Genomic DNA, 16,146 nt, shown 5'->3' on the forward strand with positions numbered 1-16,146 from the left:
AATTCAAAAATATGAAAATTATGGATATACCATCAACCAAAAAACTTCAAACTGAATTTTAAGTCAAGTGAGAGACCTCAGTCAGCAATAGAATCAGCCTAACATATAGTGTGGGAAATGCTGGTAACTTCCATTGGATCAGCTGATCAGAATCCCAACAAACTAATCAGTAAAAAATACCAGTCAGTTGATAGCCAATAGTAAACAGTGTTCAGAAAACAGCAGAGATTTATGCTATCTCAAATAATCAAAAAGAATGAAACCTACCTAAAACGTTCTGTCGTTCTTAATTAAAGAATTAATTTAAACATTTTTAAATTGGAATCAAAAATGATTATATTCCCTAGGTGATTTCTCTAAGTACCACGTTTATAAATGTTAATGTTACATGGTTATCACTGGGAAAAAACTCAGATTAATCATCATTTAAATATAGTTAACATGAACAAACAAAAAGTTTGTTAAGCATTAATTAATAATTTGATAAGCATAAGCAATCAACTTACCTAATTAAAAAATATCAGCAAGCACAACTGGAAATGTCTACTACAACACACCAGGTTAATACAGCTTATCTCTAAACCTACAAATAATATATACATAAATTAGTTACTGTATACTGTTTATACTGTAAAAAAAAAGATATCACAAACCTAACACATCTTTCTCCATACTAAAAATCTTCTTTTTTAGAAATTTCAATCTTATAACCAGTAGTTATGATTTTAACTGTTTTCAGAATTTTGTTTATTTCAGCATTAAACAAATACTAATTAATATTAATTTTAAACACTAAATAATGGTAATTTTAATAAAATTTTAAGATGTTTTTATCAAACCAGGATTTAATATACAATAATAAACCACCTCTATAACAATATTCCACACATTAGGAAAAATTATTATTATACACAAGTGTTTATAATTATGAGGTTGAACCCTTATTTTAAATATGTTATTTAGCACTTAATTTGCTTTCCATAAAGCAAAATTAGATAATTATTAACTTTAAAACAATATTCTTTATGTAAAGAAAAAATTGTAATCAGATCATTTTTATAAGCACTACCATTAATTATAATATAAAGAAAATATCTTATTAAAATCCATATTAAAAATTTAAAATTGAGTATATACTTTATATATACACTGTATATATATATATATATATATATATATATATATATATATATATATCACACACTTTTTTTTTAAATTCATAAACAGAGTAATATTGTATATTAAAAAAAAAACCTTGTAAATGTAATGCATACTGGAACATAACTGGAGAATAAAATGTTGCATAACATTAAGTGATAGGTCAGTCACTACTATAATGAAGTTGAGTACACATGCTCAATGTTTCTAAACAATGCACAGTGAGTGAATTTTTAACAGCAGAAAAAGTGAACATTAGTAACATTCATCGCTATCTAAAAACCACTTATGGTAATGAACTGTTGATCAAAGTAATTTTAAGAGAGGTATACTTTTTAAATTCATCTATCCATCATAAAAGTCATCAGAAATATTACTTTTTCATGATGAAGTCAATAGTTTCAATTTTTTTTGGTAACTAATGTTAACCACTGAATATATGAAGAAAGATATATGTAGGCAGTGGTGGAACTATAATACTGCATGACCCCGCAACACGGGGGAGGGAACAAAGTAGAAAAGGGTCATAAATTGTATTAAAACTATACTTAATTTAATTAGATTAAAAATACTTTTTTGTACAAGTTTTGCACAGCGTGGACCCCCATTATTCTCAAGTACAAACAAATTTTGCTATATATTTTCTTCTAGAAGAATTACAAACAGCCCTATAATAACGACATCTTACATTTTCTTTTGTTACTTTTGGATTGATAATGTATAAAATGTCCACCTGGTGGTGTCACTGGCTGCAGCTGTTGCTTACTATAGTTATAGGTTAGAGTGAGATAGGCATATATCCAAATAGCTATTTCATATGGAAGTGTCAAGTATGTTTACAAAATACTGAAATTATTATTACCTATATTATAATAATTATATGTATTATAAATTATTGTAAACTGAAATATTACAACAAAAAATTTATGTAAGTATCTAGTGTAGCTTTTTATTCCATTTCAACAACAGTGCAGATATTATGAATATATATTGCTATGATTATAAGTTTTAAGGAATGAAGATGGAAAAGAAATTAAGTAGCACTAGCAGTGCAGCTAAAAGAAGAAAATTAAGAAGAGACCAGAATTGCTTATCTTAAGTAGCAAAATTAACAAATTTCCTAAAACCTGTTACGACAAAGCTAGAAAAACAACACACATCTACAATGAAGAAAACTTGGGCAATAACAATAATGATAATAAAGATGAAAATAGAATTCTAGAATGTTCAAATGTGACGGAAGTTACAATCAAATTTGCTCAACAAGTTTTAGATACTGAAATTGAGATTACATTTTCCACTGATATTGTGAATTCTCAAAATAAAATATTGATAGAGAATGTGAAAAAATGATTATATTATCTGACTCATGTAGACCTCAAGAGATCCAGCACAAAATAATTGCCTTGCAACACGTTTGAAAATGATTATAATATCTCGTATCAGTAATACATCTTTTTTACTATTATAATGGATACAACAAACAATATAGCAAAAACATACAAACTCAGTCGAATATTTAGATTTGTAAAAATTATTAAAAATGAATGAGACGAACCAAACAGAATAGAAAAAAAATAAATTTTTGGGGGTTTTTTAAATTCATAATCAAACAGCATCTGTTTTATAAAAAGAAACAATAAATTTTCAGAAAAACTACAACATAAAATTAAGCAAATTTAGGGGACAAAGATGTGAAGGAGCAAACATTATGAGTGGTGCATACAACAGAGTCCAGGCTATTTTTAAATAAATCAACCAAATGCTATGTACATTCATTGAGTATCTCATAATTAAATTTAGTTATTAATGATGCTGTAAAAAGTTGTAATGAAGTTGCTGAATTTTTCTAATAATTTCCCTATGCAATTAATAATGTTATCTGCTATGCTGAGGGATGAGCTTGTCACAATTTAAAATATGAAAGAATTTGTTGGACTGCTAATAGTTAAATATAATACACTGTTGTCAAGTTTTTCAGATACTTTAACTGCTTTAGTTTTATTCTTAACATTACCAGTCACTGTGACTACAGTGGAATGATCTTTTCTAAATTAAAAATAATAAAAAATTATTTAAGAAATTCAATTGGAGAAAAACATTTACATAATTTATCTCTTTTAGCAATAGAAACAAAAATTGCTAACGTAGTGGAAAAAAGGATTCATAAGAGATTTTGCAAATTTAAAATCTCAAAATAAGAAACAATAACTAGATAATAATGATTATTAATAATTTTATTGATACCATGTTAGTAATTTTATATATTTAAAATGGGTTAAAAATATAGTTTTTTAAGTATATTGTATTTAGGAGAAATTTTGTATTCATTTCTTTTTGTCATTTATAGAATGACTACTATATTTTAATAAGAATATAACCAAATACCAGTTGCTTTTCTTTGTAGGGGCACTCAAAACTAAATTTTGCAAGGGGGTGCCAAAAATTTGTTCTTTGGCCACTTTATGCGCATCAAAGTACCACTAGTAAACTGACGCTTTCCTATACTAGCTTTAACGGCTACTCTATGAGTAAATCTACACACTTTAACACAATATAAAACTACATCCCAGTCTTTATTTTTCATACTCTGATAAATGTCTACTATGTCATGAATTAATATGAATTCTTGAGTTTTTATGTTTAAGTGTCATGGGATAAAAAAATTAAATTTTCAATAAACTCCAAAAGAAGAAATTCAACAGAATAAGGTCAAGAAATTTTGGCAGCCAATACTTAAAACTTTTATTATCTTGAGAAGAGTAAAAATAAATAAAAGAGAAGAATTTACATTCTGCAAAAAGGGTGTTTTTGGTGGGAATGAGAGATATTATCTAACATAAAAGAAAGGTAAACATAAATTTTAGTCACAGCAAAAATCATCCAATGTTGAACTTTCATTTTCAGGTGCTAATTTATTTACTCTCATTCCCACACAGGTGAATGTTGAGTCAACTAACTTTAATATAGAGATTAAGAAAGTGAATTAATCTAAAAAAAAAAAAAAAATCATAATTTATTCATAAATTGATCATAGAATCATACACTTTTTGAAATTTAAAGCCGCATATCCTACCAGTCACTCACTACTCTGTATCTTTTTAATTTTTGAGAGAATGCCAAATTTACGATTTGTAAGAGTAGATCGTCATTTCCTGAGAATATGCAAAACTTTTAAATGGGAAATTTCAAGCAGCAAACCCACTTTGTTATTAGTATGAACCTTAGATAAAGGCAATCTGTAGTCATTTCATTACTGCATCATAATTTCAGGGATGCTCTATGTGTTAACCTTTAATAATGCACTTATGCCCAAGAGAGTCCTTACATTACTTGATAGCATTCTAAAGGTGAAATATGTCTATTAAATCTATTCTGAAATAATCACAAAAATGTGCTACTTCAATTCAAAATAGGGAGATACAAAGAAAGATTTCTCACTAGTCCTCCATTCTTTTGCTGAATTAATGCCCCCTCCCTCAGTAGTTTATTGTCGGAATTAAAATTTATAGAATTTTAACATAACAGTGATCAGCAAAAGTTATCACCCAAACAGAGAGTAAGAATATTTTTTCTCTTTATTGTAAAATTCATTTGAATAATCCTGTATAAGAATTAAGACTAAAGTTTAACAGATTTTAAAATATCAAGAATTATAATTTAAATTTATATTATTAACCATTACAAGATAACCATAAAATACGTAACATCTTAAAAGATAATACTTTGAAAGTCTGCTAAATTAGAACTTTTGAACATAATTCATAATGAATATTTTAAACTACAAACCTATCTCTTGTAGTTGGACTACATAGCAACCAGAGAACAGAGATGTTACTTTTATTATGTATATTACATAGAGACTAAAAGTTATTTTATGATTGATGGAAAATGCCTTTACTTGGTGAAAATCAATAACAACAAACTAGAAAATGAAAACGAAATGTTTTTTTATTTAAAAATTTCATTTTAATTTATTTAAAACTGACTTATCATTTTTAAATAAATTTTGTGGAAATCACAGAAAAATCTTGTTTTTATTTTCTAATTAATTATTTTATTATGATAAAAATCTAAAAAAATAAATACAGGATGAGCAACATAAAACTGAACCCATAACGTAACCGCTGCAGAATTGGTCAGTTAAAGTTGAAATGAAAGTTTATGAATGATGAGGATAAATTAAATAAGAAAACCATAGAAAGTAATTTAAATGTTGAAATTTTTTACCTTATTGTTATAAAACATGTTCATAATGACCACCCTGGGCATTGATGCACTTTTGTGCTCAACTGATCATATTGAGAGTCGTCTGACGCAAAACATCGGTCAATTGCGTTGATTTCTGGTTGAATGTTCACAATCTGTTCATCAATATTGTGGGGATTCCTTTAAGTAGCCCGAAAGGAAAAAAATCGCAAACGGATAACTCTCGGGAACATGGAGGCACCATCCTCTGCTGACAGCTCGTTCATTTGTGAAAGCTGCATGAACACGATTCAGTGAAACGTTTAATGTGCAACACATTCCTCCGTCTTGTTGGAAGAAGCTATACTTTGTTTTCACTTTTATTATCAGTTAATTGTGCATAGAATTCTTCAAAAATTGTGAGGTGAACTTGTGTATTGACAGTCCGGTCCAAAAATATTGGTTCCACTATACGATTACCAAAAACTGCACACCAAACAGCAATTTTCTCATCGTGAAGTGGACGCTCGAATATCTCCTAAGGATTCCTCACTATCCTGTTGTTCTGCGAATTAACATGGCCGGATAAATAAAACCAGGATTCATCCAGGATTTTACAATAAGATGTATATTTAACACCAAATTGTTGGGATAACTTGCGTAGTGATTTATTTGAACTGGCGTAATTCTTCTTTCAATATCGGCAATGGCCTATGGAATCATAATGGAAGGTTGTCTATTTCATTTTGCATTTGAAACTGAACCTGTTGTACGCCATTTTTTAACTAAATCATGTATGCTACTCTTCATTGGGATACAGGCATTTGGAAATATTTCTACGAATACTTAATGTGATTCTTCAAACGATCCAGAACAAATATAGGCCTCAACTGTAGCTATCCTCTCCTGGATTGAATAAGGTATTTTACACAAACCCAACTACTCTACAACAAAACTTATACTGCACTGACATGTAACCACCTGACAAACAACAGCAACAATCAGTAGTAACATACACACCCACTAGTCGTACTAGTTGTGCGAGAGTCTTTCATAAATACTGTTGGATAGCGGTTTCATTATGGGTTTGGTTTTATGTTGCTTAGCCTGTATAATATGAAACTAATAATTAAATATCAAACAAGAAAAATCTAGACTTAAAAATTAACTCTATGTTACATTAGTGCAATTTAAAGTTTTAATCATACCTTCCTTCAATTCAAAATACACACAAATATTTACTTCTTAATTAACAATAAGTACTTACATATCACAGCCTTCAACAATTTACATTTCATTATCTATCTGCAACTAATTTATTACAGTATTTCAAGATCACAATGCCGAATATCAGGAAATTTTCTCTGAAACATAATTGTGTAAGTGCTGTAGCTAAACAATTCTTTTTTTAAAACTAATTTTAGACATTCTAGAAGTGTGAAAGAAAGAAAAAAACATTTTATAATCAACATACTGTGATCACGATATTTGTAGATTTTATCACCTACAAATATTACTAATAACAAACTAAATTCTACAAGAAAACATTTGTTTAATGATATTTTATCCCACTCAGTTTATATATAGTTTATATAAGTTTTATATTTAACTTTATGAAAGTAAGCCCAATTCTAATGTCTTCATCAACTGTCCAATTTTCAACTGCTTTGTTATTAAAAGCAACCTGAAATTATCAGGTTTACTTTTATTTTGAATCAATAACATTTAAATTATGGCAAATGATGTGTTATCATTTTTTATTATTATAAAAGTATAAAATAAATAACAGTTCTAACAGAAATGTGGAATTTTGCTGATTACATCAGATTCTAAATCATCACTTCTGAATATTAAATATTATAAAACACTAAATTAAAAAAATGAATTAAAATGTTTAACTCACTTCAGTCTAAATCTTTCCTGGATAAATTGTCAGTGGCAACTGAGCTACTTTTACACAGTACATGCTGTTCATTGACTACATGCAATATCTCTATTAATTAACCGTAAAATCACATAATTTTTCTTTCCTTATTTTATACTGACGCCATTATTCTTTTGCATTTATTTTAAGTCCTAATTTTTATTAACACTGATAATTAACTACTTATACTTTTTGCTATGATACTTTTTGCACTAATATGGTTTCTGATCTCTTTTAGTGAGGACTACAATTTCTATATTTTCTGGAAGACTGCTATAGTAGTAGATGGAATTTTTTCCCTTTCTGCTTGCAGATGCATTGGGCTGTCAGCTAATGAAAGTGGACACCCTAGATTTCATTTTTTTTATGCCAAGGTAGTGTTACTCTCTCCAGTAACTTTTCAGCTACATTTAACAGAAAATCAATGACAGTTTGGGCATGTTTTGTTTTACTTTTAAGAAGTAATCTATGAATCACACTGACATTGTAAACTGCCACATCAAATAAATAAAAAAACAACTTTTACACCCTCTTTTACACCCTTTGCTCTAACAATACATGGGAGCAAAAGCAAATAGTGTTTGATCCTGTTTATCCACTCCACAAATAAATTTGTAATACTCATTAACAACTTAGCTTTAAAACAGGCTGTACATTTTTTTCCTATTTTCCCTCTGAGGAATAACTGACACATAATAGAGTTTTTTTGTAAAGAAGACATCATCACAACATTTTTTTTTCTTTCTTTCACACATTTTAGACACTACACATTGTAAGAAGAAGAAATTCATTTTCCTTTTTTCAAATTTATTTTTAAAATTTCTTAACACAAGCTTACTCAATTAGTTTTAATTGTATCCATTGCATAAGTTCCCTGCTTCAATAATCCTAAAAATATGTTAAGGGATTGTCCAAGTAGAATATTCTGCCCTTTTGTAGGAGGTCTCTATTTACATTAAATACCATTCGTTTACTAACTCCAAAATTTCTGATAGGGTTTACCTGATCCTCTTTAACATAAATTTTAAAATTATGACAATATCCAGTTTTGACAACATTTGTTTTCTAAATTCTTATTCCAAATCTGGCACATATTTAGGGACTGGATTGAATGTACAACAGCTCTCCCCAGAAAGCAATGAGGCTTTCATTACCAAAAAATTTCTACCTGGTGTAAAGTACTTTTTAAATTTGTCACATAAATATTCAACAACTACTTTTTGTAATTTATCATTTCATAGACAGTAGTAGAAGAGAATATGGAGAGAACAGAAATGGAGATATCTAAAAATAATTTTGAATTGGTCTTATAGCATTAGTTCAGACCATGGCTCATTTTTCTAGACAACCAGTAATAATTTATAATACATTTTTTATACTCTGACATTAGATTAAACATGAAATACAGAAGCATTCATCAGGTGCAACACTTACCCAACCGTTTGAGTTTTACCTGGCAAAAGCCTTTGTTTCATTTACAACATGAACTCAAAATGTTTCATCCAGAAATTCATTTATGGCATCATATAATACTGAAAATTTATCATCTGAATAACTCTGAATATATCAGAATAATCAGTAATCAGGATTTCAACACACTGTTTTCTTTATGATGACATACCCACTTCTGTTTAGGTCTATTTCAGTACATACTTCCCTGTCATATTATCATTAGTACTACTACTACCATTACTATCAATATACTTTCAGAATCTGCAAAACGTTCATTATCACTTGTACATAAAAAACCGTTCACACTCTTTAAAATTATCTCAACTACACAAACTGAATGAGATGTCATCATCATAATTACTCAAACTACAAAATGAAACATGTTTTTTCATATACTGAACTAGTAGCAAAATTTCAACGTAAAGTTTTACATTTCCTCAGAACTATGTAGATTACAAGTGAATCATGTACACAGCTCTAGCTTTTGAGAAAAAATAAAATAAATTTTTGAATCTCAAGACGGTCACTTTCCATTTTTTGTCCATTTTTCAACACCATAAAAAATTTAGCCACGTCTTTTCCATTTATCGCTAAGGATGGGTTTAAACAGTAAAATTAACAAACATTATTTTCTTTACGATTAATTTACCATATAACCTCAAAGTTTGTAGGAGTATAAAAAAATAGAAATTTAAATTGGAAAAAAAAATAGTAATTTAATTTTAGTTTTTCAGAACAGAAATTTGATAGCGAATGAAAAATACACCTAACCATAATTATTGCCCAATAACCTGTTTGGAACTGAAATCATAGCTCTATATCACAGAATTAATATTGATGGTTCTATGAACTGGAGCCTTGCTACATGCTATGATATCCTACATAACATGGTTGCTTGAAAAAATAATAAAAAATTGTGATGTGCCATTATTTAAAAAAATAATAATTTGACTGAGTAAATATTTATTGAGATATTAACGATTAAACAAAACTAAAATGACCACCAATTTGAAAATCTGAAATTGTAAAATCACATGATTATTTATTTCATAGAGAAAGGTGGATTATAAAATTTTTGTAAATATCTCAACATTTTTGGATGGAATTTCTGTTAAAAAACTATAAAAGGACAATGAAAAAGATAAGGTTTTTATAATAAGTTCATAAAGTCACACACCATAAGACATATACAGTTTTTATGAAAACAAATTCACAACTAACCGTGGTGAAAGTCTAAGTAAGACTCACTTTTTGAGAAATCTGTTATATATAATGTTTTGCTGTCAAAAAGTACAAATGGAGATTAAGTGTAGCTTCTGAAAGGTGGCATTTAGAAAAAATGTCTATTAGTAAACATGAATTAAAATTATGTGCTGTATCTAAAAATGTTCAAAGCTCCCATTTAAAAAAAATAAGTTGGTCACCATATTGAAAAAATGGTAGACATCTCAAGTATGCCAATAGTATATTTAATGCACTCAAAAGTCAAAGAAACTTCCCTATTTTAAGTTCTTTGTACCTTTTCTTATTTACAAGATTCCAATGGCAGCGCACTTAAAATGAGGACCCTCCATCGATAATAGAAATTTAAGACAATAAATTTAAGAAATTCAAATTATATAAAACTCTTAAGTAAATAATAATAATAATATGAAAAATAAAGCAGACAAATGAAAGAACTGTATAAAATACTTACCCTCAATTTCAATTCTATTCTGTCAATTTCCCCACCCATCATGTCAATAATAGCCTCACTGTGTTTTAACATGAAACCTTCCAATTCATCAATATCTTTAAAATTCTTAACTTCCTACAAAAAAAAATTAAATAAAGTAAAAAAAGGATCAACAAATTATAAATATTAAAATTTATTTTTAACTTTTAAAAGTAAACAATGGATGTTAAATATAATAATTACGTTTATATAGATATCTATTATGCCTGCACATATTTTCATATAGTTGAGGCTTTCTCAAAGTTAGAATGAGATTTTAAGATATAAAACTATGCTGTCAGATCATCATCTGGCACTCATAAAAATAAATTGTATAGATAGATTTTTTTCTTGACTGATGAAAAAATTCACAATAAAAAAATACAAAGAATGTGAATGTGGCAGAGTTGTAGCTACTCTGCCACAGAAATTGGCAGATTTAGAAAATTAATACAATTAACTTATCTTTATGTTTATATTTATGAATATGGAATATCTTTGCTAAACACAAAAATTATTATTTTCTTAAAAAATAAAAGTATCAATCTTTACCAAACCAGACAACAGAACTGGTTTTATGTAACACACAAAACTTCGGCTTACGAGAAAGGGCTTTATTATGTGTCCATTGCCATTTTTAATAAACTGCCAAATAATTTGAAAAATCTTCTCACCAATTTATTAATACAATTAAAAGATTTTCTTCTATGGAAATAATATTACTCTGTTAATGAATTTTTAAATAATATTAATTAAAAAGCATTAGTTATTTCATGTGATTGTATTTAAATAATTAATATGGACTTTAGCTCCCTCTATGAATCATGAGACCTAGCCAATGGTGAGGGGGCTTGAGTGCTCAATGATACAGAATAGCTGAAATGAAGATGTAACCATATTGGAAAGGTATCTGTTGATAGCCAGACTAAGGAATGATTCCTGAAAGAGAGCAGCAGCTCTTTTAGCAGTTGTTAAGAGCATAGGTCAGAAACACTTAAAACAGCCATATCAACATCACTCAATCGTCTGAGTACTGTGCAGCTGAAAGCAACGGTAAACTACAGCTGCTTTTTTTCCAAGAGAATGTAACTCTCTATAGTAACAAAGACGGAGGCGCCTTCCTTGATAAAATATTCCGAAGGTAAGCTAGTCCCCTGTTTGCATCTCCGGGTGGTGACTACAGCGTGTATACAAAGAAAAATTGACGAAGCAATTAAACACATAAAAGGGGACGAAAACTTAATATTAGTTGGAGATTAGAATGCAAGCATTGGAAAAGGCAAGGAAGGAAATATTGTGGGTGAATATGGGCTGGGCAAAAGAAATTAAAGAGGGGACCGACTTATAGAGTTTTGCACAAAATATAATTTAATAACTGCCAAAATCCAAATTAAAAATCATAATAGAAGAATATACGCATGGAAAAAGGCAGGTGACACTGCAAGACATCAGATAGATTATTTCATGGTTAAGCAAAGATTTAGAAATCAACTCATCAACTGCAAAGCTTACCCTAGAGCAAACATTGATGGCGACCATAATTTAGTGATAATGAAATGTAGATTGGGGTTTAAAAACCTGAAGAAAAGGTGTTACATGAATTGGTGGAATTTAGAGAAGCTTGAGAAAGAGGAGGTAAAGAAGATTTTTGAAAAGGACATCATAGGAGGTATTAAGTAAAAAAGATAAGGTAGAAAGTGTAGGGAAAAAATCTAAGTAAAAAAAATGTAGAAGAAGAATGGGAGAATGTTAAAAAGGAAATTCTTTAATCAGCAAGAGCGAACTTAGGCGGAACAAAGAGAACTGGTAGAAAACCTTGGATTTCATATGATATATTGCAGCTGATGGATGAATGTAGAAAATATAAGAATGCTAGTGATGAAGAAAGTAAAAGGAACTATTGACAATTAAGAAATACTATAAACAGGAAGTGCAAACTAGCAAAAGAAGAGTGGATTAAAGAAACGTATTCAGAAGTGGAAAGTGAAATGAACATTGGTAAAATAGACGAAGGATACAGGAAAGTTAAGGAAAATTTTGGGGTACATAAATTAAAATCTAATAATGTGTTAAACAAAGATGGTACACCAATTTACAGTACAAAAGGAAAAGTCAATAAGTGGGTAGAATATATTGAAGAGTTATATGGAGAATGTGAATTAGAAAATGGTGTTATAGAGAAAGAAGAGGAAGTCGAAGAGGATGAAAGGGGAGAAACAATACTGAGATCTGAATTTAAGAGAGCATTAAAAGATTTGAATGGCAGAAAGGCTCCTGGAATAGACAGATATCTGCAGAATTACTGTGCATTGCAGGTGAGGAAGCGGTTGATAGATTATACAAACTGGTGTGTAATATTTACGAAAAAGGGAAAGTTCAGTCAGATTTCAAAAATAGTGTTATAGTCATGATACCAAAGAAAGCAGGAACAGATAAATGTGATGAATACAAAACAATTAGCTTACTAGTCATGCATAAAAAATCTTAAACAGAATTCTGTACAGAAGAATTGAGAGAAAAGTGGAACAAGTATTAGAAGAAGACCTATTTGGTTTCAGGAAAAAGGTATAGGGACAAGAGAAGCAATTTTAGCACTCAGATTAATAGTAGAAGGAAGATTAAAGAAAAACAAATCAACATACTTAGCATTTATAGACCTGGAAAAGGCTTTCGATAACATAGACTAGAATCAAATGTTCAGCATTTTTAATAAATTAGGGTTCAAATACAAAGATAGAAGAATAATTTCTAACATGTACAGGAACCAAACAGCAACAGTAATAATTGAAGAACATAAGAAAGAAGCCGTAATAAGAAGGAAGCCGTAATAAGAAAGGGAGTTCGACAAGGATGTTCCCTATCTTCGTTACTTTTTAATCTTTACATGGATCTAGCAGTTAATGATGTTAAAGAACAATTTAGATTCGGAGTAACAGTACAAGGTGAAAAGATAAAGATGCTACGATTTGCTGATGATATAGTAATTCTAGCTGAGATTAATTTAAAAGAAACAATGAACAGTATGGATGAAGTCCTATGCAAGAACTACTGCATGAAAATAAACAAGAACAAAACAAAAGTAATGACATGTAGAAGAAATAATGTAGATGAACCACTGAGTATAAAAATAGGAAGAGAAAAGATTATGGAGGTAGAAGAATTTTGTTATTTGGGAAGTAGAATTACTAAAGATGGACAAAGCAGGAGCAATATAAAATGCCGAATAGAACAGGCAAAACAAGAGCCTTCATTCAGAAATATAATTTGTTTATATCAAAAATTAATTTAAATATCAGGAAAACATTTTTAAAGTATATGTACTTTACTTGAAGCGTGGTGAAATACGAGAATGTATTTTGAAATGTGGTGCTATAGGAGAATGTTAAAAATCAGATGGTGTATAAAGTGACAAATGAAGAGCTGTTCCGGCACATTAATGAAGAAAGAAGCATTAGGAAAATTATAGTTAAAAGAAGAGACTGACTTACAGGTCACATATTAAGGCATCCTGGAATAGTCGCTTTAATATTGGAAGGACAGATAGAAGGGAAAAACTGTGCAGGCAGGCAACATTTGGAATATGTAAAACAAATTGTTAGCAATGTAGGATGTAGGGGGTATACTGAAATGAAACGACTGGCACTAGATAGGAAATCTTGGAGCGCTGCATCAAACCAGTCATATGACTGAAGACAAAATAAAATGAACTTTAGAAACATCAATTATTTATCTTATAATGTGTTTTTATATTTATAATTTGACTTATTAACAAGGTCTATGTATGTAATGTAGTTTAATGTTGCATCTAGAATAAAGATTTATCTATTTTTTATTTATTTTTTTCCACTTTTAAGAATGGAAGAAAAATAATCAAAAGAAATAAAATCTCAATAAAATTTTCCTTAAATTAGAACAGACATCCAGAATCACAAACAACTACAAAATTATTATCTTTATGTAAAAATCAAAACGTCTGTATAAATGTACAAGTACTGGTGTTTTTTAAAACTGAAGAATTACTTGGCCAATCTAAAAGATTCTTTTGGCAATGTTTTTATTTAAGCTTGAGAATAGTTTTAGACATAAATTTAAACATTAGCTGGTAATAAAATGTATCCATTAAACTCTATTAGTTGGCGAGAGTAAAACTTATAAACAAAGAACTTTTTATATTTTACATTAACATTTTTTTTTTTTTACAATTGAGGGAAAACTTTAATATTAGAAGAAAAAGTAAAATGAATCCTAATTAACATAATAGTTTAAATTTACAAGATGATCTATGTATATATAATTCCAGCATGAAATAGATCAAACCATTACGAGTCTACCATTACGTAGTAAATTGGTTAGTTTACAGAACAATCAACTTATATTTATTAAATGAGTTAAAAATTCATTAAATGTGCAGTACATAATAATACTGCACGACTGGATGTGGGTACTGAAAAATAATTTAAGAATGTACAAGTTGTAAAAAAAGAAAGACTTAATTTGTATAATATAAAGTTTATTAATGTATTTAAAAATGTACACAGGCTTGTCCCCTTCAAAGTAGTTATCTGTTACTGGCACTACAACATTCCCAATCTTTTATCCCCTTTTGGAACATTTCCTGGCATATGCTTTTTAAGAAAGTAAACAGCTGTTATATTATATGTTTTTCAATCTGTTTATGGTTTGAAAATGACGTCCTTTAAAGGTTACCTTCAATTTCAGAAACAAATAAAAGTCTGCTATGGCCAAGTATAGAGAAGGGTGGATGAGGCACAATGACTGTATCAACCTTTGCCAGGTAATCACAGAAAAAAAGTGATGCATGGATTAGCATGATGGATGGTTTTCTTACTCTAACTCTGGTTTTCTTACAGTTCAAGCCTCATTCTGTGTACAACATCTGTCAAATGTAATAAAACTTCCATGTATAACTTCTTGTTTACTGTTCAATTACGTGGAATGAATTCATAATGGACCAAGCCTTTCCAGTCAAAGCAAAAACCACCAACATTACCTTCATGTTTGATTGACTCATGAAGGTTTCTGATCAGGGTGATCCTTTTCCCACAAACTGTAAAAATTGCATCTTTGATTCAATATTGTAACCATAAACCTTATCCTAATTATAATTTTTTTCAAAATATTTTTACCAGTATCAGTACAATGCCAGTGAAAATGGTCATTCAAGGAGAAAGATAGGTGTAAAGGTCATTCAAGAAGGTCTTGAATAGTGTTAAAACGATTCTATATCTGATCAATGGTCGGCAAACATGGTACAAATTTTGCAGGAGATGCAATATATGTTTTTTCATTAAAATTGCATATGATCTTATGCTGATGCTCACTTCCTCAACAATCTTTTGCACAGATAAACAGTGATCTTTACAAACCAAAGGATGAATTACATCAATGTAAAAATCACCTGTTCAAATAGAAGGAAAAAATAATTAAATCATACGTACTGCGGTGATCTGCTTATACAGACTTCTACAATTGTTGCTGAAGCATTTCAACAAATGTCTCTGTGAAAGTTTTACAAAGTTTGAAGCAAAATTTAACACACTGTTCTTCAAGATCATTCATTTCCACTTCATTAAAAATCTGATGAGATCAATAAACATGTTTTCTTAGACTATGGTCTGGATTACCACTAGCCTCGTCATCATGTTGCTCAGAGTTTTACTGAGTAATGGTTGCCACAATATCCTCATTC

At 29.2% G+C, this 16,146-nt stretch overlaps 1 protein-coding gene across 3 annotated transcripts in view; it reads right to left on the reverse strand.

The window, feature by feature from the left end:
- ZnT49B (solute carrier family 30 member 9) overlaps positions 1 to 16,146 on the reverse strand; it is a 138,816-nt gene that overhangs the window by 3,218 nt on the left and 119,452 nt on the right. For all 3 annotated transcript variants that reach the window (XM_075356460.1, XM_075356459.1, XM_075356458.1), the window contains 3 exons: positions 10,419 to 10,532; positions 6,614 to 6,710; positions 507 to 583 (listed from right to left, as the gene is read on the reverse strand). In XM_075356460.1, the coding sequence (XP_075212575.1) occupies positions 6,666 to 6,710; positions 10,419 to 10,532 (159 nt within the window). In that variant the 3' untranslated portion in view covers positions 507 to 583; positions 6,614 to 6,665. The remainder of the gene's footprint in view (positions 1 to 506; positions 584 to 6,613; positions 6,711 to 10,418; positions 10,533 to 16,146) is intronic.

Source organism: Lycorma delicatula, chromosome 2 (assembly GCF_047948215.1).
Source record: "Lycorma delicatula isolate Av1 chromosome 2, ASM4794821v1, whole genome shotgun sequence".
Lineage (NCBI taxonomy): Eukaryota > Metazoa > Arthropoda > Insecta > Hemiptera > Fulgoridae > Lycorma > Lycorma delicatula.